General features: G+C 52.9%; 10 protein-coding genes across 10 annotated transcripts; 5 read left to right on the top strand and 5 right to left on the bottom strand.

Annotated features, from left to right (window-relative positions):
* Positions 1-907: 907 nt before the first annotated feature.
* On the bottom strand, positions 908-2,312 carry SCP_0302670 (hypothetical protein; the record flags this gene model as incomplete). The annotated part of the gene is made up of 8 exons (XM_027755664.1): positions 908-1,041; positions 1,095-1,133; positions 1,189-1,416; positions 1,466-1,552; positions 1,614-1,718; positions 1,769-1,856; positions 1,921-2,035; positions 2,089-2,312. 8 exons carry the CDS (start codon positions 2,310-2,312, stop codon positions 908-910), a joined length of 1,020 nt encoding a protein of 339 aa, XP_027611465.1.
* Positions 2,313-2,832: 520 nt separating this feature from the next.
* Positions 2,833-4,151, top strand: SCP_0302660 (hypothetical protein; the record flags this gene model as incomplete). The annotated part of the gene is made up of 5 exons (XM_027755663.1): positions 2,833-3,033; positions 3,085-3,369; positions 3,420-3,457; positions 3,508-3,829; positions 3,891-4,151. 5 exons carry the CDS (start codon positions 2,833-2,835, stop codon positions 4,149-4,151), a joined length of 1,107 nt encoding a protein of 368 aa, XP_027611464.1.
* Positions 4,152-5,233: 1,082 nt separating this feature from the next.
* SCP_0302650 (hypothetical protein) lies at positions 5,234-6,143 on the top strand (the record flags this gene model as incomplete). The annotated part of the gene is made up of 5 exons (XM_027755662.1): positions 5,234-5,451; positions 5,516-5,642; positions 5,694-5,814; positions 5,868-5,969; positions 6,019-6,143. The coding sequence occupies 5 exons, from the start codon at positions 5,234-5,236 to the stop codon at positions 6,141-6,143; spliced, it is 693 nt and encodes a 230-aa protein (XP_027611463.1).
* A 1,037-nt stretch (positions 6,144-7,180) lies between these two features.
* SCP_0302640 (hypothetical protein) lies at positions 7,181-8,924 on the top strand (the record flags this gene model as incomplete). Its single annotated transcript, XM_027755661.1, has 10 exons — positions 7,181-7,209; positions 7,266-7,395; positions 7,453-7,549; positions 7,622-7,885; positions 7,941-8,087; positions 8,147-8,263; positions 8,321-8,377; positions 8,438-8,542; positions 8,603-8,690; positions 8,753-8,924. The coding sequence occupies 10 exons, from the start codon at positions 7,181-7,183 to the stop codon at positions 8,922-8,924; spliced, it is 1,206 nt and encodes a 401-aa protein (XP_027611462.1).
* A 593-nt stretch (positions 8,925-9,517) lies between these two features.
* Positions 9,518-9,879, bottom strand: SCP_0302630 (hypothetical protein; the record flags this gene model as incomplete). Its single annotated transcript, XM_027755660.1, has 2 exons — positions 9,518-9,759; positions 9,819-9,879. 2 exons carry the CDS (start codon positions 9,877-9,879, stop codon positions 9,518-9,520), a joined length of 303 nt encoding a protein of 100 aa, XP_027611461.1.
* Positions 9,880-10,361: 482 nt separating this feature from the next.
* SCP_0302620 (hypothetical protein) lies at positions 10,362-11,879 on the bottom strand (the record flags this gene model as incomplete). The annotated part of the gene is made up of 1 exon (XM_027755659.1): positions 10,362-11,879. One exon carries the CDS (start codon positions 11,877-11,879, stop codon positions 10,362-10,364), a length of 1,518 nt encoding a protein of 505 aa, XP_027611460.1.
* A 2,062-nt stretch (positions 11,880-13,941) lies between these two features.
* Positions 13,942-16,447, top strand: SCP_0302610 (hypothetical protein; the record flags this gene model as incomplete). The annotated part of the gene is made up of 3 exons (XM_027755658.1): positions 13,942-14,368; positions 15,488-16,269; positions 16,337-16,447. 3 exons carry the CDS (start codon positions 13,942-13,944, stop codon positions 16,445-16,447), a joined length of 1,320 nt encoding a protein of 439 aa, XP_027611459.1.
* Positions 16,448-16,852: 405 nt separating this feature from the next.
* SCP_0302600 (WD40 repeat-like protein) lies at positions 16,853-20,697 on the bottom strand (the record flags this gene model as incomplete). The annotated part of the gene is made up of 9 exons (XM_027755657.1): positions 16,853-17,007; positions 17,058-17,175; positions 17,240-17,889; positions 17,940-18,034; positions 18,091-18,520; positions 18,575-18,650; positions 18,710-19,422; positions 19,478-20,483; positions 20,542-20,697. The coding sequence occupies 9 exons, from the start codon at positions 20,695-20,697 to the stop codon at positions 16,853-16,855; spliced, it is 3,399 nt and encodes a 1,132-aa protein (XP_027611458.1).
* A 1,636-nt stretch (positions 20,698-22,333) lies between these two features.
* SCP_0302590 (hypothetical protein) lies at positions 22,334-22,579 on the bottom strand (the record flags this gene model as incomplete). The annotated part of the gene is made up of 1 exon (XM_027755656.1): positions 22,334-22,579. The coding sequence occupies one exon, from the start codon at positions 22,577-22,579 to the stop codon at positions 22,334-22,336; it is 246 nt and encodes an 81-aa protein (XP_027611457.1).
* Positions 22,580-23,476: 897 nt separating this feature from the next.
* SCP_0302580 (hypothetical protein) lies at positions 23,477-24,820 on the top strand (the record flags this gene model as incomplete). The annotated part of the gene is made up of 1 exon (XM_027755655.1): positions 23,477-24,820. The coding sequence occupies one exon, from the start codon at positions 23,477-23,479 to the stop codon at positions 24,818-24,820; it is 1,344 nt and encodes a 447-aa protein (XP_027611456.1).
* Positions 24,821-26,073: the final 1,253 nt, after the last annotated feature.

Below are 26,073 nucleotides of genomic sequence, written 5' to 3'. Positions count from 1 at the left end.
ACCGTTAGTGCTGTGTGCACCTTCCGGTGCATGTCGCTCCATATGACCCTTCACCTCGGTTCTGGAGAGCGAAGGTGCAGACTGGTCATATTTCAATGCCGTTCTAGCCTCGGTAACAGCGTCCGCCTTCCATTTCTGAGACGTCATCTCACTGATCTTGAAGGCTGCCGTGGTGAGTAATCTGCATGAACTATCTTCCAATTATTTGAAGCTGCGAACGATTGTTGCCATGTCTCAGGGAGCGCTCTCGGGCTGTGATCAACGACCGTCCAACTTCCGTGACATCACTGGGCAGGACAAACCGGCCCTCTTGCGGCGGATTGGCACGTTGCTGTAATTTTCTTGTGTAAAATTGCGGGTTCGGTAGCTAGGCCCAACAGATGTGTGATGACAGCGCTCCCGACGTTGACTCGGCTCCCACCACAGAACAGCACGCTCAGACATCATCATCCCAGGAACGAATTGCTATAAACACTCTTCGAGGCATCCTGGTTGTCAGGCCGGTCATGAATGAACATGGGGAATCAGAAGCAACGATGATACATCAAGAGAGGAATATCGGTGATGCGCTGCGGATAGGCTGGAAATCACCACCGAAGGAACCACATAAGCGCGCGCGAACGTGGGTCTCTGTGGGTCCATGTACGTGTACAGTGGTGCAACGAGGAACCTGCATTGTCCCAAATTGTCCTCCCTTTTATAACCATCAGATCGCTCGCACTGTATGACGTACATCGTCGAACAAGGAACTGAGTATTGGTAACGAGAAATTGCAAACAGTAAGCAGACAATACAGCAGTTTCGACCAGTGTTCTATCGTGCAACAAGGCCATAATATTCACATCTGCCACCGGTAGATCCGACGCCAGCAGTGCATCTCACTGTTTATCGGCGTTTCTTAGCATACTCATCCCCGAGAATCGAGGAAAAAATCTTTCTGTCTTCCCTGAAAGCCCTGAAAGCCCTGAAAGCCCTGACCATCGCAGCTCGTCCGAGAGTAGTCATCGAGGCTCAAAATTGCTTGGGTTGTTCCAGATGGTCCTGCAAATTGGAGTCATCATTTACAGAGAAATATAGGAAGCTTGAGCACCTGCCTGCTGAATTGTCCGAAGTAAATGAACATAGCGATACTGCTGGCAGAGTACACTGCTTGAATCTTGAAAGATCGTGAGAAACTTAGAAACTCACTTGCGTCGTACTCGGCGTTGTTGTCGCTGCTTGTCTCGCCCTCGATATCGGCTTGCCTACTTGTCTCTCCGACGCCATTGTTGTCTCTGATTGTCTCGCCCTTGTCGCCACCGCCTCTGCTGATTTCGTCTTGGCCACGATCATCTCTGCTTGTCTCGCCCTCGCCATCGTTGTCCGGGCTTGTCTCGTGTATAGCACTGTTGGCCCCGTCGCGGTGATGAGACTCGTCTACTTGTTGGTCACTATTTGTTGGAGAACGGAACGTTGACAAGCTTACCGACTGCATGATCGTCTCCGAACGGATTCAACATATGAGCGAGATCCCGTATCGTTTGCGCGAGGTTGTGTTTCACATGTGGAGTCGCTGTGTATAGCCATGGTTTGTCTACATGGGTCGAGTATGCATGATACAGTCGTAAACATACCCTGAGTACCTTCGGCCCCTGTAGGACCTTGGTCACTAGCTGCCCCATCAACCGGCGAGCGTTGTTCTGGATCCTCTGTATTGGATGAAGAGGGGTTAGACAATTCTGCTGGACACGTGAGGGAAGTGCGCAAGCGACAAGAGCGTAATACCTACCGTGCTCTTCGCTGACTGGAGAATTCGCCCGGAGCTGCTGATTTTTCTCCTGCCAGATGTACTCGCCGCAAGACTTTTGTGATGATGTCTTACAGGAGAAAATCAACCCAGATTAATCACGATCTAGTTGGAGGTTATGGTTTACTGCGCACCACAAGACCACGATTAAGGATTTTCTCCCCATCCTTGTATTTCTTGAATTGCACTCGATTTTGCAGAGCCCGAAAGGTGTTGTGGCTGGTTAACTTTTCCCTATCCTTGGACAACCTGACGCAAGTATGAATGATCATCCTTACATGCAAAGGAAGGGGCACCCTTACGTATCATATTCGACGTGGTATTGTCCATGAATGTCAGAGTCCACGAGTTTACGAGTTGTGGTGAGCATGCGCAACGATGAATCCCGATATTTATCTCCCCTTTCCAACAGTCCGCGCGGAGTAAACTTCAGCGGAGACCAGGGTTTCTTGCCCTGCAGTTCAGTGGCACGCTCACAAGCAGTGTGAATGGCATTGAGCGCATCATCGGAGACTGGGGTGAACATTGCGACTGAGATTCAGAGAGGTAGCTGGAAGTCGGCATTCGGCAGCGTGCTATATAAGCAATAGCTAACAACACTAATACAAAGAAATGAGAGATAAAGACGTAATGCGTGGGCCATGGAATCGGACGGGACAATTGAAAACGCTATGCGAGGGATGATTTGTACTTTGGTTAGGCAGCCTGGGATCATCAACCCGCTGACCGCGGTTTGAAACCGATTGTGGTCCTCTGAATTTCTATGGTGACCTACTGCATGGCACTGCCACGCGAGAGACAGTAACATGGACGCGGGGATTGTATCATTGTATGAGCAGGGGTTGTTTTGCACTCCGTCGAGCAAACGCGGTCACGGTAGTGACAGTATTAAAAGCCTTACGTAAGTCGTCTTTTGTCCCAACGCGATCGAGATTCCCAGGTTCAAATGTGAACCGAGACGGCTGGCTACACTGGCAGGGACTCCGTGCGTTTCCTTCGTTCAAACCCACCACGTTTCTGATCAAGCCGCTTCCACCGTCCACAACATGGCCACCAGCGACGACAGCCCTCCTTGGAAGCGTCATCAAGGCGAGATTATAGAGACAGAAATATACTGGCGTGACCGTCAGCAGTGGTTATTGGAACGGGGGTATCAGCTTCGCCCACGATACAGAGTAGATTGGAAACCTTCATGGGAGGGCACGGACAAACAATATAATACATGCGAAGACGGCAGGGTCGCTAGAGTACTGTGCATGCTTCCCACTACATCCAGGTCTTCGCTGACACATCTGCAGCATCCTGCTGTACTAGACGCCGTCCGCCAAAGCGACGGGGCCGTAGTTGTTTTGAAAAAGACGAAGAAATCAACACATCCTTATGAGGCGGAAATTGCGCGATTTCTATCCTCCTCACCACTCATATCTGACCCTCGTAATCACTGCGTCCCTATCTGCGAAGCCCTTCAAGACCCCATAGACGAGGATATAGTGTTGTTGGTGATGCCGTTACTTCGACTTTACGATGAGCCGCGGTTTGAAACAGTCGGAGAGGCCGTGGAGTTCTTCCATCAAATGATTGAGGTATGGTCAGCTTTTGGTTTAAGCCAGGTCGCTTAAAACAACTCAACCAGGGAATGGCCTTCATGCATCAACATCATGTTGCTCATCGGTGGGTGGCATGTCCTATGGCTCAAATTCATCTCACATGTTGTCTTGTAGCGACTGCAGCCAACTAAATACCATGATGGAACCCACGATGTATCCGGAATTATATCATCCAGTGTTGACCACCGAAAAACCTGACCTCAGCGGAGATGCGAAGTGCTACACGCGCATACGACGACCGACTAAGTACTACTATGTGGATTTCGGATTGTCTAGGAAGTACGATCCGAAGGGGGGTCCTCCTCTAGAACCCCCGATATTAGGTGGCGACAAGACTGTTCCAGAATTCAAAGGAATTGGTTACAACAAATTGAGTAATCCCTTTCCTACCGACATCTACTACCTCGGAAATTTATTTCGGCAGGGCTTCTTGCAGGTGAGCGAAACTGACTGCTCGCATCGTAAATGTGCTCATTATCTCACTACCATGGGTGCAGAGATACCGTGGACTGGAATTCATGGATGCTCTCGTTGCCGACATGGTGCAGGAAGTGCCGGAAAAGCGTCCAACAATTGAACAGGTCGCTGAGCGCTTTGCGGAAATCCAGTCAAAATTATCGTGGTGGAAGTTGCGTTCGGAGATCGTCCGGAGGCATTATGGGATGTTCATACGTTTTCTGAGTGCCGTCCGACACGTATACCGAACAGCAGGATATGTTGTTATGCGACTCCCACCGACTCCCACCCCGCCCTCGTAGTGTTCCCTCATTCTGTGCGCCGTCCTACTCACGTCTTGTGCTATCGCAGCTGTCCATGTCCATCACTATCGTCATGGTTGTATCTTGCTATATGAGAATTGCTCTGGATACCGTTCTTTCCCATCTCGAGGCTGTTTACAACAAGGCAAAAACTGTAGTGCGTCGCATCTGAAACATACATCATTCAAGTTGCCTACTCCACGTACAACACATTGGAAGGGGGCTGCCGTCCTTTGATAGCACTGGGTGTCGGGATCATAGGGGTTGATATTAACAATTATTCGGAGAAAGTGCATCCTATCAGAATGGACGGAAGCGGTCGAATAAACACTTCTGGAAGAACAGTTGCATCTGATTCACGGACGTACCTACAGTGAGCGCTCACAAAGAGCGTCCTTATACACATGGATGAGAGCGATGGCATGTAGCAGAAAAATCCGTCACGCCCCGGATGCTGATTGTTCGCGATCGATCTCACTCGGAGCTGCTCACCGGAAGGATATCGGATCCATCGTTTCTCCGCGACGTGGGTGTCTGTAGGCGTAAGTGTCCACGGTGCCGGATGCAACAGCCGCTAGGGGATGCCAAAATTTTGTTTACATAAGCTCCGTGACTCAGAATTCGGACTGCGCTCGACTTTAAACTTTGAATGAGTGTGTTATGTAATGGGAGCTTGCTCGACGTGCCCCTTTTGGCAACTCTTCCTGTAACAACACACCGTCGTCTCGTCCAAAATCTCACTTTGCACTTTATGCTGGATCCAGGGCGAGCTAACTACACTAGGATTGATCCTATGGGACGCCGAGTATGTACAGCTCTTTAGTCTACGAAGCTGGCTGAGTCCCTTTGACGCTTCTATATCGGCTAACCCTTGTTTTCTTAGAGATAACATCAGCCCTTGTAGACAATAAGGACTCCAGCGATTGGCTTCTCCTGCACGCGTAGATGCGGAAGGTCAAGAGCACAGTATCTGACCGGACACTCGCTCTGCGATCTCTGCCAGTCATCTCACCCTATCGTCGCCGCGGTTCCTCCCACAGTCACTTTCATCCTCACTCCTTGGTCATTAACCTCCTGTGAGCATGAATACTGTGTCTGCTATCGACTGTGTAGTATCTCTGGGTACATTTGTGTCTAAGCTCTTCGTGAAATGCACGATCCACAACGTAGAGAAAGTCATCTATCAGAGCAGGCTTTACGAAGGAGACATGTACAGAGCGGAAGCCAAGGGAGTCATGGAGAGGTGCAACGCCAGGCTGCCTGATGACGAAGACAAGGAATGGCTCAAGATGCTTGAAGGGTATGTCCAGATTTCAGTGTTGCTTCCTTAGCCCAGTACCGATACTCATTACCAAGACTTCCAGGTTAGATACGGAGCGCGAATCTCTTGTCTTGTTTGCTAAATACACGTCACTCGCCTCCGAACTAGCGGCTGTGTCAAAAGCCGACAAGTACCGTATCAATGCTAAAGTACTCTACGCCAAGGCCCGTGTGCGTTTTCACGCATATTCAATTGTCGGAATCCTGACATTGTTTTTTCAGGTCATGTCCAACTTACTTCCTGGACAGAGAAGTAACGCAGACATGACAGCTGAGATTCATCCAGACTCAGCACCTGATATGTTTTCGAAGGCACCGGCAGCGGAGACCATAACACCACGATGTAAGTTCGTTCCCGGAAGAATCGCGCAGAAGCTGAGTTACTATATTCTGCAGCGAACACGACGATATCAGACGCTTCCAGCTCTGCAGGTAACGCATTGCGACTGCGGCTCAATCGCCGAAGGGGTCGTCAAAGCACACCTTCCTCGGCATCCAGTGGGTTCAATCCATATATTGTGACTCTCATCCTGATTTTCCTCCCCAGGACACACATTCAGCAGTCTATCGTTCCTGAGGCGTCTCTCGACAGTGTCACTTCCTCTTGACAATAATCCACCACAGGCTGTGCTCGGACAAACGGCTGACGGACAGGTTGGTCTGCCTCGATGAGATTTTGATTTCAGCATCACATCGGACAAAGACATGTCAACTTAGTCGCTGTTGTTTGAGAAATTCCCATTTGTGGTTGACGAATATCACAATTTGCATGCTGCTTTGTTATTCACTGTGATTTATACTACGTCCAGTGATATTCCACCATCGAAGTACCAGGTTGATGACATACGTAACCTATCGACGGGCATCATTGAAAATTAGCGGGCAAATATGGTAGCGGTACAGAAACACAACGAACATAACTAATCAAAGAAGGACTTGATATGTCGGATAGTCCGCGTGTCGAGGTGGGTCCCAATTTGTTCCAATTTGTCCGACGGAAGGCTCACTAGGCGCTCCCCAAGCTTGGCCACCTTAGCGGCAATGTTCCTGATGAATCGCCATACCGGCAGAGAGAGCATTACTGCGCTACGCACCCCCAGTGTCTCGCCGCGACTTGAACAGCTTTTATGGAGACTACAGCACTTGCCATATTTAGTTGCAGCGGACGGCTTGTTCCGGTGGCTGTCGCTCTTGTTCCTCAGCCAGTGCCGAGTCAAGTGCCAACGAGAACAAGGCCCTTTTCCTTCAAATACTATTGTCCCTGGTGCCGACTCGTCCGTAATTGTAATCCCGCCAGCAAGTCTCTTATAGCGCATCTCAGTCGCCACAATCCTCTGCTGGACGGGTAGTTAACCATGGCGACTGGTCTGATCTTGCAGTCTCCCTGCGTTATTCACCGATAGACAATGGGTGCCTTCTCGAGTACTAACTCCTCAGTGGAGGATCTATAAATTTAAACGGACTGTACTGGAATCGCTAGAAACTGTGCCCCTTGCACCTCGACGAAATTGTGACTAGGTCGATTCGACATGGCCATTGGCAACGTCTTCAACGGGTTAACTTCCTTCGTCAAGAGGCAGATGTCCAGGTTCAGACCACGCCACTTCAGACAGATTGTCTATCAAAGTCGGATTCACGAGGGAGATAAGTATTGTCAATGGTCCTTGGATTGCGTCAAGCGATACCGGGATCAAACGAGCCCAACAGAAATGGCACGCTGGCAGATTTCACTTGACATGTAAGCTGATTTTGTGGTTCTATTCATAGAGAAGATTCGTGATGTTCGGTGAAAAGGATGGACGAGGAGCGACGCCAGCTCGTCGACTTCTCAGAGTGCAAGCATTCACTACGATCTCAGCTCGCTTTTCTGGCCAAGTCAGACAGATACAGATCTCGCGCCAAGGAGCTCTATAATACAGTGCATGTACGTGTTAAGTATATGCCTGATTATTGTGATTGATTCTGAATGCTATGCCCAAAGGAGAGATATGGTCCTTTGATTGCGGCTACGTTTAGAGAAAGACTAGTTAGCAGCTCCTCAGAATATCTTTCGGCAACCCCAGTAATAACTGGTATTGGTAGGCATATTCTTGGCTCAACTGTTAGGACTTGGCCAGGACGTGGCTGACATACACTTCCCTTTCCATCAGTGATTACCATGTCAGCTGAAACTGAGTTCTTCACAGATCCTCTCAGTTACATAGATGTACCTCGGTCACAAGGGCACTCACGACATATATCTAACGGGTCCACGTCTACGCTCCTGTCGGATTCTGAGTACTCGCGAGATTTGGACACCTCATCCGAAGAGCTTGACGAAGCATATAATAATGGTTCCCGCTTAACGAACTCGCATAACAAAAACGTTCGAGATGACACTGATACGGCTCTCTCAGCTCGAAGACAAGGCACCAGTAAGCTCAGTGACTGTCAAACATACAACCGCATTACTAATTGAGTCCTTCGTAGTCAATAGCGGCGGTCCGAACTGTGATGAACCTATTCGTGACAGGACCACAACCACAAACTCCCGTCCGTCTGGCGATGGCACTATACCGCAGATCAACGCACAGTGCGGTCAATACAGCTCGTCACAACACAGCAGGGCTCAGCCAGGTGAGTATACGTGAGACGTTCATCATATGAGTCGTGCTGACGGTCTACCTGTATCTTAGCAATTGATGACATGATACGAAGAGACGCGTCCATCTCTCCACTAGAGGTACTCTACAGCACACAACCCTCCATGGACATCCGGCTACCTTCGTCCCTACGGAGCCATCTGACTTCTGGTATGCTAGATAAACGTTACTTGTGTGATGCCGATCTCATGGCAGTATCACTGACAGGAACGGCATTCGAGGAGCATTCATGTCACCTCGCTACCAACAGCGCCTCTGGCAGTCGTGGGTACTCTCACCACTATCGACCCACAGGACAAACTTCTCACTAATCATCTACACAAGGCTACCGAAGCGCCATTGATCACCAACAGAAGATGACATACTTTCGTTCCATCGGTTCAGTGGGTCGGGCCCCGACATCACTACCTATCGACGACTCTGACAGCTGTGAGTCAGGCGTTTTGTGCCACTAGAACTACAACTCACAGTATCTACCACTTCATGTAGCTCTTGGCCATATACTTCCGGATGAGCAACGCGCAATAGCACTTGCATCTTGCGATTGGGATCTGGTGGTGAACGAAACGGAGACAAAGTCAGGCCGTCATCTTCTGCTTCTCCTCTGTTGATTCCAAGCTGATTCCCGCATCGCACAAGAAAAAACCGTCCGAGCGAGAGCGGAAACTCCCTCAAGTGTACAATCTCAGCGAATAGATTGGAAGCGCAAAAGCGCAAGGATTCTTACAGAGTTTGGAGCGAAGACTATATGGGCAAGACCACCACCCTTGGTCAACTTCCGAACCCTTCCAAAAAAGCCAACGTGGACTAAGGTAGCACCCATAAATTGGAGCCAGAACAGCAAACCGTTGAGAACAGAACGCCCGAGCAAAAGCACGCCGCCCTCGAGCAAGGGTAGAAATAAGTTTGGAACATCCCTTTTCACGATTCACGATCTCTCACGACTAAATAATGTTCACGATATAATGTCTTAATCAAATCTTTGATAGTGCTTGTCTATCACTGGCGGCACGTTCGGTTCATTACTAGGAAGGCCCATCCCTCTACCGCGGAGTATAGGCGCAAGAAAGCTTCTACAGCTAGCTCAGTGAGAGTGGGTCTTGAAAACAGAATAAGTTATCGCCTAACAACTCATCGACAACACGAGATCGCTCTATCAAACTGATAGCTGGTCCATGTTCACTTCCTCCACGACGCCATCAAACTGGCATTGGTTCCATGGACACACCGGTTCGCCTTACTCTGTGAGGGTAAACCGCAGAACATCTTTCAATGTGACGAGGCCTGCAAGCGCACCATGATCTTCGACCAGAATAACACGAGGTCTGTCGGGATGAAAGAGCATCGGTACAAAGACTAGGTGGCAAACACATGTTGCTCACACCATTCTTTTAGATAGCTGCATCACACTTGTCCAACGGGAGTTGGGAAGAGAACGTGAGAGGGGTACTCAGCTGACCCACGGCCAAAACTCGAGGATATCCTGCGTAGCCGAGGTCTCGATGACTCCATCGAAATATACTCGTCGATGCCCACAGTGGGTCCTGCCGCGATGCCCGGGTACTCGACTCGACGCTGTTCCTCCTCGTTTGACACAAACCAACATTGAGTCTCGGGGAAGATGTTGTGCACCTTGCGCGCCTTGTCTGGAGACATATTCTAAACAAGGATGGGCAGCCAATTGCCAAGGCTGCGGATGTCTTACCTAGCACATAAGCACTGTAGCTCTGCACGCTCGGTATATCCGACAAGAGAATGTCTTGCATCTGCGGACACAATGAGAAAGCCCTTCGCATGAGCGTTAGCTAGGCATTCCTCTACTCGACATGCTCGCCAGGAATGCCGTTGCATGTTCACGGTCGCGCTTACTGATATCATGCACACAGATACTGATCCGCTTGGAGAACATGCTCACAGTTAGTCTCGTCACAACAGGATCCTAAACGAACTCCTCGATAGCGCCAGTAAACCAACCTCAGTCGCATATTTCTGTAAAACGCGGGCGACGTCGTAGTCATCCATGTTGCGGACTGAGTGAAAATAGTACTCTGAGGGCGGTAGAGCCCGACGGCTTCGAAGCCGAAGGACTTATGCGCTGCCGGAAACCGAGCTGAAGGTGGAGAGATATAAATCATTGGACACCGGGATATAAGGACAGCGATAACCTCGAACAGCAACTGTCGGTCGAGTGACAGGTATCAGTAAAGCACGGCTCTGTGGGCAGCGACGCCGCAGGACATACCTGCTTTCATGGAGAGAGGACTGTAAACTCCATCCAACCGTTCAGACAAGGCTGCTGCTGGTCCTTCGACCACGTGAATTTCCGCAGATTCGCTTCGAACCACCGACGATCCCCCGTCGGAAGCTCCACCGACGTATTCACCTGGATCTCCTCGATTTTCAGCGGCCGAAGCTGCTCCGGGAGATGCTCTGCGCAGGAGGCTGTGCGGCGCGCTTCTACCAGGTCGCGGAGTGCCTGGGGCGGCACGCCGGAATCATAGCTGATCGTCAGGGACGCCAACCGGACGAAGCACCATCCCTCGCGGGGCCGACATAGAGAAGCGGCCTTCATGAATTCTTCAATGCGGTGTCCGATGAAGAGCACCTGTGCGGACTTGAGGCTGCCGAGGAATTGCGAGACATTGCTGAGACCAAGATTGGGTTCAAGTCCGGCAAATACTATGGAGTGTAGGAGAGGGAAGCGTTCTGGCTGGCGAATGAACGGGCCCGTGTGGGTCGTGATGAAGTGTTCGTTCTCTAAATCGAGGCGGAGGGTTGTGAGGAGGGGTGCTTCGAGCACTGAGAGACACTCGTATACGTGGTCGATGGGCGTCGCCTCCAAGTGGAGGCTCTCAAGTGCTGAAAAATGAAATTTGAGATTCGGGTCTTGCAGCAGCATGTCACAAAGCACACCAGTAAGTGCAAGGTGGCATAGGTGCTGTATGGGCTGCAAAGTTCTCAAAAATCTAAAGTCTGCGTCAGGAAAGGAAGTGCCCAGTACAAGGTTCTCCAGTGCTGGGAAGCTGGACGCGATATTGTGCGTCTGCGAAAGAAGAGGAATAAGCAGCTCAAGGGAACGCAATTCGGGAGCAGATGGAAAGCTCATTGATTCTGGGTGCTCGACGCCGGGTTCAGCATATAGAACCAGCTGTTTCAGCGCCACCGCAGGAGTAGTCCAGATCGAGAAAATCGTCTCTGTCGTTCGGATGTCCTCCAGCTCCATGACCAGTAGCTCCCATCGGTCTACATGCTTTACCAACAAGCGCATCACGGCGGCAACCCACACATGTTCCATTGACATGTCCTGCGGAATGGCTGCGTCCTCACGTCCGTAACGGTAGCTAATTGAAATGGATAGCTTCTGGCGACGCGAAAGACAGAGGAACGACTCTAGCGCTACTAGAGACCGTTGGCGGTCCGGGAAGAAGTAGATTACAGACCAGAGTCTTGAAGTGGCGTGCGCGATTGTTCTCCATGCTCGGCATACGGAAGCAATACAGATGGAGAATTGCATTCGCTCGCGGGAGAGATCCTCGTCCAGAATGTCAGAATCCCACTTCCATCCAGTTTGAAAGATCAATCTCAGGACGTCCTCTGAGAGACAATGGATAGGTGCGACTTTGCTGGCCGAAATATCGCAGTTGGACACCAGTCTGGTACAAAGTTCTCGAGGCCGTGACAACTCGTCCGACCCGTGATTCATGGCAGCATCGACTGTATCTTCGTGCGTTCCTGCTTCTTCATGACGCGCCGATACTTTTGTCATGTTCACGATGGAATCGTGGTGAACCAACGGGCTAGTCCACCTGAATGAGACCATGTTGCATCAAGAATGAACGACCTCGACGTACATTATGAGCTCTGCCAGCTGTGTCCTTAGGTTAGTGTTCCTAAGCTTGGCGACTAGATGCGGAGACACCAATAAATTTAGAGCTGCGGGTTGATTAGGAACTGGGCTAGCTACCTAATTGATCAACGGGAGACTCAGCAGTCGAGAGGCCACCTGTCTAGTCTCCCGAAGGCAGATAGTAGGTGACACTCTGCTTCAACTTCGTGCCTCAGGATATCTACACGTCACCGTGTCACTTCGTAGTCAAATACGCGTCGGCACGTGATCCATACGCGTTTTGACGCGTCTAATTCCAGCGGTTAAGATTTTAATTGTGACTGCTTCATCTAGTGTACAGTAATCCATCATGCTGACGGCGGCATCCTTTGAAGTATTTTCTGATAGTATATTCCGACATAACTATCCGTGCTGTACTCACTTACAACAGGCAGGTAAACCACCGGGACTGCCAGCGAGTTCCAATCGAAGCGGAGGTAAACAGATTCGATGATCGACGAAGCCCTTCTTATGGGTCGACAATAAGGAATCCCACAACGTCTTCCTGAGAGCGAGTCGACTCCCCCATCGCCCGCGTGAAGTCACAAATTCATTTCGCTGGGACATCCGCCGAGGTGTAGTGACGGTAAGTCAATCCGATCGGATGCGGGCGGTCGTCCAGGCTGCGGGTGTCGTCTAGGAATGTACTCCAGCGCGCCTCTACCAACTCGCGGAGCAGCAGCGTAGAGACGTTGGGATCTCAGGCGACCGTAAGCGGGCGCGAGCACTATCCTGCCTCTGATGCGCAATGCGCCGCGGACATGAGGGTCTCTTTGAGACGGTCCCATACGTTGTACAAGTTCATAGACCGGGCGCTGCCAATTCGCGATGCGTCACTGAAGTGTATGCGCTGTTCAGCCCGAAATCCATAGAAGATCGGGCTCGTGTACATCCTGCAGCTCCACGGTACCGGGCTGACTTCGAGGGAGATCGTAGTAAGGTTTGTCGGTCGTTCATAGTTTCGGCCATTTTGGCGGTGTGATGACTTTGGTTGAAATTTAGTATCGGTTGCAGTAAATGATAAATAAATTCGCTCACTTTGCGTCTACTGCTTGCGCCAGAGATTGACACGAGGACTTGAATTATAAATTTGCTGATAGCCTTGGAGAGTCGCGATGCCAGTTCCTGATATTCCAGATCTTGGAAGAAGGAATTCACCATCGAGCGTAATCCGTGTCTGCACGTTCGTCAGCTGCCTGACGCTCTCTTGTGCCAAGTGCCAGTGTTATCGTGATCAATCCGCTCCCTGTCGATGCTACTGTTGACCGCGTAAGACTCGGTCGTTGTCGCAAGGTTGTGCATCCTCCGATTTGACATGGATAAAGTACATTGTCCAAATTCGGGTACGATACCTGCTGCAACCACGGAAACGTCATGTTGCATGTAATCCATGTCAAAGAATGCACGCGCTGCGAATTCGCAGTAAGATCAATACCGTTGACATTGAGGAAGATCCTGGACTCCACGGATTGGTGCTGCCTGTGTTCCATAGCAGAATCGGAGACAGATTTGTCCAGATGCCTCTGCACTGCGCACTGTTTGCTCAGACTCGAAGCTACCTACGCCAAAGCGGCAGAACGGCAGATCTCCTCTCGATTGATTTCTTCGTATTACGAAGTCGTTTCTGCTGGTCGTAGCGCATCCATCAAGCCTCGCTCTCTGCCCAGCGGTCTTACAAAGGCAAGGGAAAGGAAACTCACGAGTCCACGTAGAGTACAGGACGCCAAATGTGACGGATACAGGGTTGATGACTCATTCAGCCTGAGCGACGGCGTGGACGACTTGGGTTAGGGTTACAGTAATTAGGGTTAGGAGTAGGATTTAGCCGAAGTGCCAAGACTTGTGAATGCAGAAGCCGGCGCCGGCGCGCCCAAGTATAGGCGAACGTTGGGCCAGGCTGGTGCTCCCACTCAGCTCCTCTCCTTCTGCCCCTCCAAACACGATGGGCAGACCACGCCCAAACAAGCTCATCGCCTTGGCCGTCTTTGCTTCCGCCCTCGTTCTCCTCTACCTCTTCTTCCCTGCCTCCATCTCCGCACGTCTCATCGCCTTCGTTACCACCCGCCCCCGCAGCACATGCACCCCCCGTGCCTACGCCAATGGCTCCTGGACTCCCAAGGCCATTGTGCCCGACCTCCCCGTCATGACCAAGCCCGACGACGCCCTCATCTTCGCCGGCTTCCAGGGCTGCGCCAGCAGCCGCGAGTATTACTGGCACCTCGGTGCCGACCATGAGGAGCAATGGGACCGCTTTCCCGCCGTCACCTCTTGGGAATGGACACCTGGCGACGACTGTGTCGTTCGCCCCCTTAGTCCTGCCGCGATGATCAAGGACATGGTCGAGCAGGGCGGATGGCTTCTCATCGGAGGTGAGCAGCCTTAACGTTGTTATTCTGATGAGAGGGAACGCGGGAATATTGCGCGAGCTTCGAGACTAGAGCGGATTCCCGAGGAATTCGTGCTGGGGCATTACGCTGTCAGAGCGCCTGAATGTGGCGGGGCCCTTCTGCAGATCATTTCGGGGGCGTCCCGAAGCTCCACCTTCTTCGTCTTCTGCGCAGTCATCACGAGCCCATGACAGCCAGGTGCTCCAAATTCGTGATGGTGCTGTCGCTCCCATTGTCGTTTCGTACGGCATTACTTGGGCAGTCAGTGCAGTCCAATGGGGCGCAGGTGTGACAGAAAGACATTTTTTGTGTCTGAAATGTCCGGACCTGGCGTTAGGATGGGCGGTTAGCAGTAGGGCTGCTCTTTCTGCTGAGTGCATCGATTGCGAGCATTCCGGCCGCCGGAAGGCCGCAGAACGCATTGGACATAACGCGGCCTGAGTCTCGCATGGAATGGGCTCTATCTAGATGCAATCTTGTCCCTTGAATAATCGCAGGTGCTCTGACACATGACTAGGGTAAAAGGTGCATGAGGACAGCTCGAAGCAGCATGATGTCCTCCTGGGCTTGCAGAATTCTGGAGTAGTCGTGTTGGATCTGCTCCAGTGAAGCAGGCGACGCAAGCACTCGCTACGCTGCGCTAATATTCTTCGAACCCGTTCATGGAGTATCGGGTGGGCCGCCGCTATGAGCTAGTTGCTGTCACAAATTGTGGTTTGATGACATAGCTGGTAACCTGTTAACCGTGTCGTCTAACCAGGTTGTACGATCATGGCTACGATCTGTGAAGCCTTCCAGCTCCACCTGCTGTAGGGCTGTATGCAGCTTGAGTGACTAATGCACGCCGTCGATGTGCTGGCACGTCGAAAATGCATCTGCTTCCGATGCCCCTTGTGGCTGTCAATGACCTGTCGACCTGTCGATGCGTCTGATCGACTCGTTTTGAACGGCAGACTGACCTCATGGTGTTCCTTACGTCATGAGGAGGCTGTGCTGGTTTAGACGTTCGTTTACGTTCCAGTTCTTCCCTCATACTTTGTGTCGTTCTCTCCATTTACGTGGAAGAACTCTCGTAACATTGTGCTAACTCGTTGCACGCAGACTCGGTCACGGAGAACCAGTTCTTCTCGCTGTCATGCATCCTATACCCGCACGTGCGCGCGACCCCGAACTACACGGAGAACCCGTACTTTGACCGCGCCTGGCCGCAGCATCTGTACCTCTCCCCGACGTCGCCGCTACTCCCGCACCTTTCCTTACCTCCCCATTTCAACATCTCGGGAACGCCGCTGGTGACGTTTCGGCGCGTGGACCTGCTCTTCTCACAGCCCGAGCTGGTCTCGCTGTACGCAGAGCTGCACCCGGACAAGGCCGCCGAACCGGGGTGGTCGCTCTTCTCCGACGAGAAGGCGTGGTCGCTCCCGCCCGCGGAGTACCTCGCGCTGTTCGGCGCGGATGACGTCGGTGCACGCTACCGCACGCTCGTCGCGAGCACGGGCGGGCACTGGACGACGACGCTCTTCAGCGGGCTCGCGGATGCGGACGCGCCCGGGGGCGGGATCCAGAACGTGCTCGACTTCTACACGGTCGCGATGCGGCGCTGGGCGGACGCGGTGCAGACTGCGCTCGACGGGATGAACAGCGCGGGCGGGGGCGGGGGCGCGCCGCATCAGGTGGTCGTACGCGCGTATCTGCCCGGGCACGAGGACTGCCATGACTGGCGCGAGCCGTGGACGGAGTGGCACCCGTACAAGTGGAACTGGTACAACTGGCCGTGGATCGGGGACTTCAACGCGATTTTTGATGACCTGCTCTCGCGCCCGCGATACCCCGATATCCACTACCTCGCGATCGACCGCCCGGCGCTTCTCCGACCCGACGGGGTGAGTCCCGCGCTGTGTTCGTGGTGGTGATTGTTGCGGGATTGCTGACTGGGTTATGTATGTGCAGCACGCGGCGGGCGACTGCCTGCACCTCATCGCCGGCACGGGCGTCCTCGAGGGCTGGTCGCACTATATCTGGCACTACGTCACGCGCGAGCTGCCAGGGCGCGTCCGATAACGTCCTCCCCGCCCACGCCGCCGCCCTTCATCCGCCTAGACCTCTGCTCCGCGCACGCGTGTGTAGACGGAGCAGAGGAGGCGCAAAAAACTGACGCCACCAACGCCGGCCGCGCCGGCTTTACTCACTCACTTAGAATACGCACGCGTAATGCGCCGCTCGCCGCTCGTTGCCTCGGGGCGGACTCGGACTCGGACTTGGACGTGGCGTGGCTTCAGGATTCGAGTGTATGTAGATGTGGAAGATACCTCGATACCATTCCCATGCTCTGTGTTGCCGCAGACGTACTTACTTATCTTAATGTATCGATGTCCATAAGAGACGTCCTGGCTCTCCGAATTTTGGTCCCGTCAGTTCGGCGCAAGAGAGTTGTGTGTTGCACCGCACACAACGGAGATAACAAACCTAGAACTCCTCCGCACACCGACAGTCGCAGCCGGCGACGGGACACGTCCCGTGCGTGCGCGCGCGGTCCTCGCCATAGAACCACTGCAGGATGTGCGACGCGTGCCCGCCGTGGCGGCACGTCTGACAGAACACGAGCGCGTCGTCGATCGTATCTAGAGGCGGATCAGGTCAGCGGCCAAACGCGGCGAGACACGACACTCACCTCGCGCCTCCGAGCGCGCCAGTGCGGCGTTCCGCGCGGTGTCCTGCACGATGCTGAGCGTCATGAGGCAAATCGAGCAGCGCGGCAGGGGCCGGCTGCAATGCGGGCACGCCGTCGCCTGGGGGCGGTCAACGACCATGAGTACACACACTTCGCTTGAACAGAGAGGGAAAAGCACGGACCCGCGGGTGGTGCGTCGCGTCGAACGGCGGGTCCATCGGCGCGCCGCAGTAGTTGCAGCGGAGCACGATCTGGCGCGGGGCCCACTCGAACGGCGCGATGTCTGCGTGCGCGATCGCCTCCTGCAGGATGCGTCCGCGGTCGATGTCGAGCTGGCACCGGTGGTGAAAGAGCCGCCAGCCGTCCAGCAGGTCGCGGTAGGCGTCGAGCCACCGCCGTGCGCGCGCGTCTTGGGCACGGGCAGGGGAGAGGGCAGACAGGACCGCGACGGTCTGGATGTCGCCGGTGATGTCGAGGTAGGTCTGGAGGATGTCCATCCCCACTGCGGTCAGGCCGGTGACTACGAGGCCCTCGATGTCGCCGTCGTGGCAGCAGCGGTCCGCGACGCGGCGGAGGTACGCCGAGAGCTCCCGGTCGTCCAGGAACTGGAAGGCGATGGCGAGCCGCTCGCGCAGCGGCAGTGCTTCTTCCAGTAGCACTTCGCTCCAGTCTCGCAGTGTCAGGTATGTTAGCATCGCGCGCAGGTACGGGTCCTGGAGACGGACGATGAGCTTCTCGCAGTGTGCGATCAGTTCGTGATTTCTGGATGGGAAATTTGAGGCGGATGGCGCCAGCGCAGCGAGCATCCCTGACATCATGTGGTGGGACTCGTCTGTATGAAGAAATTAGACAATTTTAGTACAGAAAGCCGTAAATGAATACCCTTGCTCCGCATTAGAAGATCGACCGCGCTCTTGTGCTGATCAGTAAATACCAGCCAACACGCCGCTTGCGAATGCCTGTTCTCCTTTTCCCACCTGGACAAATGATGGATAATTCATCGAATGGATGCCAACAAGACACTGCTTCTCACCTTCTGATTGCATGAGCCAGATCATCCTGGCAGAGACTCCACCCACATAGCTGCAATGCGAATTGCCTCTGGCTCAATTTGCTCGTGGTCGCCGAAGGCTGCCAGGACGACCGGTCTGTCGCGCATCTCTCATTGAGCGTCTTTATAGCAGCAAGGAAATCTTCCGGGATAGCGGGTGCGGGTGGGTGGCTGCGCCGACGCGTGGCACGTCGCGAAGTCGTTCGCGTGACGTGCGATTCAGATGCGAGTGTCGACATCGCCAGCGTAGGCGAATCCAGAGGCATGCTTCTCTGGGGCATGCGGGGGGTCGGGTGTGCAGAAGACGAGCTTTGAGAAGAGCGGAGGCCCTCCCAGATGCCCGACAGTCCTTGGTACGCGAAGTTGTACCCTTCAAGGCGCGGCGTTGGGTCGGATAGCAGCCGTTGTGCATCTGGGGAATAATTACTCAGCGATGCGGCGAAAATGCGATGGAACTTGAACCCACGATGTATCCAAAGCCAGAGTTCTGCAAGTATGGGCTCGTCTGAGGTATCTCTGGCAACAATAGAGTTGTGCAAAGGCTGCACAGAATCAGAATGAATGGATATGAGAAGATACGAGGGGTCTGATGATGTCTCACATTGACTAATCCATATCCTTGGATTACTCTACGACGCATGGTCATAGAAACATCCTCTTCGACAACGTGCTGTATCGTTATCCCTGTGGAGGACTTCCCAGGAGACAAGTCTTTTGTATGCCGCGACGAAGTACGCCTCTCTTTATGACTCCCACCATTCAGAGGAAGAGCGTATTCGCCTTTGGGCACAGACAGTAGAGCGGGTGGATGCACGTCGGTCTTTGGCACCGCCGAATGCTCAAAGTGCAAGTTTCGAAGCGCGGCAGGACTATACGTCCGGCTCCTCCCAGGGCGCGTTGCCGCCAGATTTGTTGGGGTTCTCGCAGGGAGAGCCGGGAATCCATCCTCGTCGCCTCTCCCAAATGTGGGGGCAGGTGTACCATGGCCCCCACGTCCGCGTACAGAGGATTCATCGCGAACATTCCTGTCTACCGATTGGGCTTTGGAGCCGGGAATGGAAGGCTGCATCAGGATGTCCCACGGCTCCGGAGGAGGTCCAAGCTCGTGGAAGCCAGGAAGAATTCGATATGAACATCCGATGCCGATGGCGAGGTCGCCCCGCACACTCCATGGGGTGTGTTTCGGAGTATCGTGCACCGCGTATAGCTCTAGATCACCCTCCTTGTTCACGACCAGTATGTTCGACGTTAGCGGATGGGTCTCTGTGCTGGGAACAAGAGCGAAAGACGAGAGTGGCTTAGAAAACGCCTTAGCTGGTCAATCGTTTGAGCTTAATACCATGGTAAGCTATACACTGGTTAAACGTACTCCGTCGTGTGTCTGACAGCATAAGATAATATGGCTCGGCTTGATGTTCGCTGGTCGGACGAGCTTGCGAGGTATGGCTAGAGCTCAAACTGGACCCGGTCCACGGAAGCATGCTTGACGGATTCGTCCACGAGCGCGTTACCTTACCTGATTGTGACGAATCTCGGGAGCGTTCGCTCGGTGACGTGTGCAACTCCACAGTTGCTGCCTGCTGAAGATCCCAGAAACGAACGTGGTGTGCGTCACGTTCCAGCGTCGCGAGGACGCCCCTACGGGTGCTCGAAAATTCCATAGTAACAAAGACAGAGCTCGGGCGCGCTCTCGCACCGTCAGCAGATGCGTCCTTTTCTGTGAATGTTAACAGTGGCTGTGTGAGGTGGCGTGTGTCCCAGATGGTCGCGACGCCCTCGCCGAAGCAGCCGATACGGTGAGGCTCGAGCGGATCGGTCGCTATCCCATGCACCTTACTTGCGACCGTCGTCGGAGCTGCAAGTGGGTCGCGCAAATCAAATAGACGTAGCCATCTGTGTGAGATTCCTGCCAGTAATAACGTGGGTGAATGTGGAAGAAAGGCGACGGAGGAGACGGTGTCTGCGGGAGCGTGCTGTTGCAAAATTCGTGAGTCAGCACGAGGGCCGACGTCTCCACGAGGGATATGCGAATGTGATCGGACGGTAGGAAGCGGGGCATTCAGCGTTGTAGCAGAGGGAACAGTAGGTCCGAGGGACAGTGACGGTGTGGCGGTATGAATGTCCCAGATGACGAGACTGGAGTCATTGCGCACTTTGTCTAGCCCAACCGCAAGATAATTTGCATCAACAGGGGAGAATGCGAGGGCATTGCACGAGCGAGAATTGCGTGCTGGAAGAGATACACAAGGACCGCTCGACAAGACGTGATCTCGCGCATACTTGGTCGCCTCCAGTCGCATGAGATCTACACGTCCGTTACTCAGTCCGACTGCGACAAGGTCATCGAATGTTTTATCTGGAGACCATGCGAAGCACTGAAAACCCCTGTGGTTAGAGTTGATCTGAAAGCCAAACAAATCCTGATGCAGTCACCTTCATGAGTGTCAAGTCGAGCTGCGAAGTGACCTGCTTGATTTCCGAAGACTCTGGAACCCACTCGTACAAAGTAAGCTGGGTTCCACCGCCAACTACAAACTTGTTTTCGCGTCCCGGATGCCATAAGAGACGCTTCTCCGTTTGTGCCACCATTATGCCGCCGACCGTCTAGCTCAAGAGTAGTCCCCTTGGTCAGCAAACGCTAGCAGTTTTCATGGTATCTGGGTCAAATCATGCAAGACCTCATATGTCATTCGTCTCAACATACTCACGAAAAGTCTTGTGATAATCGCTGATAACAGAACAAGTAGTAGATCTAAATAGGAACCAGATTTGACGTCATCGTTATTTGTGAGAGGGAAGTGGGCTGGTGATCAGCATACTATTTCAACAGGGAGTACTCATGTCCACGGAGGATGGTGGCATTAGTATGTAGTAGTCGAGGGTCGGTCTGGCAGAATATTGGGCGCCAAAGCGTCACGCGTTGCTCCAGTTCGACTCTACAATTTGTTAGCAATTCTTTTTGAAGGTCACAAATATGGATTCAAGTCATCATCAGATGTGGCTGCAAAAAGTAGGCCTCAAGCCCATCGAAGGCATATCAACACATCTGAGACCTTCAAAGCTTCACCAGATACCCTATGCACTAGATGATCGAGCAGACACATAAAATATTCATTTGCGTATAGGACACACTCTACGCTACGTACGTATATACACCCGGACCGGACCAACCAAAAGGCAAAACGCGAGAACGCGAATATGTTACAAAAATTGCTGAAAGCCGAAGCTTACAGACGTGTTCGGATGTGTAATTTGCAATCAGCAAAAGACTGTGCCTCGGTATAACCTCACTGGCGACAGTACGTGCCCGAGCACAAGAATAAGGTATGAACGCATGCGATGTCGGAATATATGCCCTACAATTCTGCGCACGGACCACGTGCTTTGTCAGCAACATCATCAATGTATTCGCTTGAGTCTGAGCAAGTCTTCCTCTGCGTGGATTTACTTGGACCAACGCTCCCAGATTTAAGCTTCCTTAATTACAGCGCTAGCGCATAGCCCGCCCTAACTCGACATTGTAGAAGATCATGCTGTCGCCCTGTCGCCCTGGCAGTGGTCTGTCTGTGATCCTCATATAGTTCGGATCCTATTTTGTTCAGAAGGACGAGGAATGCACGGGGATTCAATATGCCTCAGTCATTCAATACGGTATGAGGTGATTCAACACACCTAGACTCCGCGATATTGTTGACGTAGTTCGAGTTGCATGCTCGTATGACTCCATACTGCGGAGATGATCATTTCATGAAGAATAACACACATCCATCATTTGAACCATAGCCGTAAGAACATCGATGTAGACATTTGATAGCTACTGTTGTACCGCCAGAGACACCAACAGTAATTTGAAGTATCACATGTCAGACAGAACATACAGCGGATCGGTCAAAGGATAATCTTCGGCAACGAGCTGGGGGAACAAGTTGCTTCTTGAAAAGGTGTTCGCCTTCAAAGCTTCAAGTTCAAGCTGCGGTTCAATCATAGTGAAGGGGTCGCCTTCGTACGACACCCGATCGCCTTGGCGGTCTTTCGTGTAAAGCGGAAATATCCAAGTTCGCCCGTCTCAGTATCAGATCACAGAGGACACTGCTCAGGTCCGGTTCATACGTCCAGCGGAGGAGAGCGGAGGAGGCAAGGTCAAACTGCTGGACCGCGGCGCCTAAGACGAGATGGACGCATGTACATGCACGGACTCTCGCTCGAGCGGTCACATACTCCCCGCTCACGTCCACTCAGGTCCACTCCCAATAGGTGCCACCCCAGCCCCGGTCCCCTGCACAGTGTCTCCGTCGGCCCTTGCCTCGCCTGCCAGACCATCGAGGTGAGTTCTTCGGACATACGTGCGCCCACTTCTTCCTACCGCTTGTGATTCACGAGTTGAACTGGTCGCGTCAAGCGCACACGCGGCATGGGCACCATGGGAGGCGCAGAACGCGCTCGACGCAGCGTTCGTCGCGTACACCAACATATCCGTGCTCCGTCAGCAGATCAAGCCCACGCACCGCGTGCACGGGATCGTCAGCGGGAAGAACTGGGCTGCGAACAGGTGGCAGTGATGATCCGCTCTGCAGCTCATAAGAAAGAAATCCAGGACTTAATCTCCTGAGCCTGTCGCACTGATGAGAATTGTTTCAGCCTTGTCGCGCTGGCGAGAGCAGGTTATGACGTCAAGGGGACTGTCGGCAAAGTGCGCCAGAAAAGGCAGTTGCTTGAGATGGCATCGGCGCTTCGGTCTTGGCCACGTCGTGCTTCTTTCCCAAGTGTGTGTACTTGTCTTTGTACCTTGCGCCGTTGCTTGACTACATGGCACTGCAGCTGCAGGAGCTTCCGTTCGTGCGAATATCCGGGCTGCGATAATTGGTAGACACGACCGCCCATGGCAAGGGAAAGGGCTTCAACATGAGTCGTATCAGTTTTACAGGAAGTCCTGTCGAATTTGGACAATTCTCGGATGGTATCGTTTTCACTGCGGATGCATCCCTCCTCTTTTTACCGGGAAGGCTGTTAGATTTTGTCGGCGCTTCGCATTTTCGCATACTTGTCGTGGGCGTAAATTTACTTGTCCGCGAGCATTACGCACTAATTTTTTTGTTCTAAGTACAGGTTCGAGAGGCCGACGCCGTGTGTGTGGTGCTCTGTATGCGGCAGTGGCTGTGCTCTTATCGATCGGTCGCGTTGTATTGTTCGTGCTTTGGCTTCTTCGTTTTCTTTCTTGGCACGCTTCGCAACTTGATTGTCGCTAGTTGGCCAGGCGGAGTGTGGAATCTTCTGCATATATAAGCCACCCTGTGGGACGACTGCAGTACACCAACATCGCTACCCACCACCTCCCTTCGAAGCATTCACCTTCAGCACCCGGTCCAGTATGCACAATTCCCGTCTTGCAAGGGCCACGACTGTTCCTGCGGTTGGCTTGGCTCCCATACGAGGTCGAGCTGCTCTCCTCTCGAGATCCTTGTCCGAAACGCAGCTCGAAGAGGTAGCTGAGGATTCGGCGGTCAGTACTGATGCAGCTTCTTCAGCTGCATCTCAAGCACCGCCTACTGGTCTCGAGCTCTCTGCGGGACCCGCAGACGATGTACCTACGGACTCGGTTCGTACTCCGCACACTGTGGCCGCCTCGCCTCTCACGACACACGAGAGCGAACCGCAAGCGCTTCCACCGTCCGTGGACGCAATCTTGCAGCTGCAGGAGCAGGCATCCTCGTATGTTAACGTTGAGGATATCCCGGACTTTGTCTTACCAGATCTTCGTCCTGCCCTTGGCGAGCACCGTCACGATCCTCCTCCTGCTCCTTCGGGCCACTTCTCGGATCTGGGCGGCGAGATTCTCCTTCAACCACCGGCTTATAGCCGGAGTGATCCTCGTCAGCCCCCGTACCAGAATGACTACCCACATTCTGCGTACGACCTAGCTATGTTCTTTGAATCGTGTGGTCTTCCCTTGCCTACGTCGCATTCCAACGTGGAGGGCTTTCTCTCCACTGAAACTGGTAGCTCCCTGGCCACTGCGCCGTCTGTGATACCTGACATGGGTGACTTGACAGTAGCGGCACTTACGGCTGCTGATGCGAACAAGATCGCCTTCTCCCTGGGACAAGGTAGCTCGACGTCACACCCCTCGGGTGGCGGGTGTCGGCTGTTCTATAACCCGCAGACGCCTCGCTGCGAAAATGAAGACCCCCGAATGCCCCTCGCGTCTCGCATGGTGGATGTCGTAGGGCAAATGGCGACGCAGGCGATTGGCGTGCGCGAACACGACGTCATCACGCAGATGCTGGACATCATTCGTCCAGCAATGGCTAGTGGAAGTCGACCTGCTGTCGACCCCCACGAGCAGACGCTGAAAGACATTCTGCACACGTCACAGAACACCTTCCAGGCATTGCAAGGCTTGGCTCAAACAACTTCAGCAGGTTTTCAGGACGTCCGGAACGGTATCCGGAATACGAACACCGGTATGCACCAGATCAATAACACGTCCAACAACCTCGTAAACGGGGTCGGTCAGTGTTACTTGGAGCTGCGGGGAGTGCGCGACGGAGTCGAGCGGTCCCACGCGGAGATCAAAGGCGAAGTTCAAGGAGTGGTCAATGAAGTCCAAGAAATGCGAAACATGTTTTCGTACGCTTTGATGGACTTGGATAGCCCGTTCGTCAGTTTCTCAGGCCCGTCCAGCAGCGGATCGTCGGACGCGATGGATTTGTGAGGTTAGAATGCTGGCCCGAGTAGTGAGTACGCCGCCACCGTCATTGAATCCTTCTCTGATCAACGATCTTCTCTACTTCACGCAAGCATCAGTATATGTTATCCGCCCTTTCTATCCTATGCTCTCCTCTGCAGTATGTGATCTATAATATATATGTTAGATTTGGTCGATTGCGGTGATATGCGTAAACTTACGGCCGTGTCATGGATGCTTGTGCTACCGTTGTGGCAACTATGGTAAGCTCGTCGAGGCAAACGTCGCTGTTCTTGAACAGCGCTCCCGAACATGCGCGAAGGAGAGAGAAGGCACGAAGAGACAGGGTGAACTGTAAACGTTTGCAATGGCACCAGGGCTCCTTAAAATATAATGTAAGTACAGTATAAGATGTGACGTTATCTTATTGATAAAGTGCGACTGGTTCTGTACATTCCACCTCCGTGAAGGACGGCTACTAACTCGGATTGCGGTGCGATACAAGAGTGACCCATGCCAGTGCATCCAAGCACTCAGGCCTCACGTCTTCACGTCAAGACGTTGCAACTGACCTTGTCACAAATTCATTTCAGGCCACAGCCACATCAACGGTGTTGAATGATCCTGCAACCACGTCGGAACGGGCTGGCGGTATAAAACACACCTATACATATCGATGAGGGACAGAACACGACCGTCTCTAATGGTTCAACTCGCCCGCGCCCTCGTCGCCGTCCTATGCACCGTCGTATCGGTCACTGCCGCTCCGGTACCAAGTAACTCACTAGTCTGCTTTTCGTGACGAAGTAATCATCTGGATTGCCCGGGGATTACCCCAATGTCATCCATTGGTCACTTACCTGGACCACTTGATGTTCGACATAGATCAGGTTCTTTCCGCAGTAAGTCGCTCTTCACTAGAAGGCGAACAACAGGGCCACCTTTGAAAACTATCCTACAGGGCACGCCTCCAAATCCCAATCGCATGGGACCCGCGGGTGCCAGCAATAGAAGATCCGCGAAACCTCTTGCCATTTTGTGACGCTGTTACTTGGAAAACGTACGCCAAGTTCGACAGTTGTGCGCATTGAACTGACGCTGAAGACCAGCAGCAAAAATATTGCAGAGATTGCACTTCAGGGAGACCATGACCACGTCCTTTATTGCATTTCTGTTGTTTCGGTAGATGAACACAAATGTATTCGAGAGCGACGAGACCTTATCTTTCCCTATCGGTAAGGAGAAATCACCTCTTCGACGACCATGCGGAAGAACCGGTG

This window comes from Sparassis crispa (assembly GCF_003851025.1).
Source record: "Sparassis crispa DNA, contig_000002F, whole genome shotgun sequence".
Classification (NCBI taxonomy): domain Eukaryota; kingdom Fungi; phylum Basidiomycota; class Agaricomycetes; order Polyporales; family Sparassidaceae; genus Sparassis; species Sparassis crispa.
The sequence above is the reverse complement of the archived record's forward strand: the minus strand, read 5'-3'. Positions and strand labels throughout refer to the sequence as shown.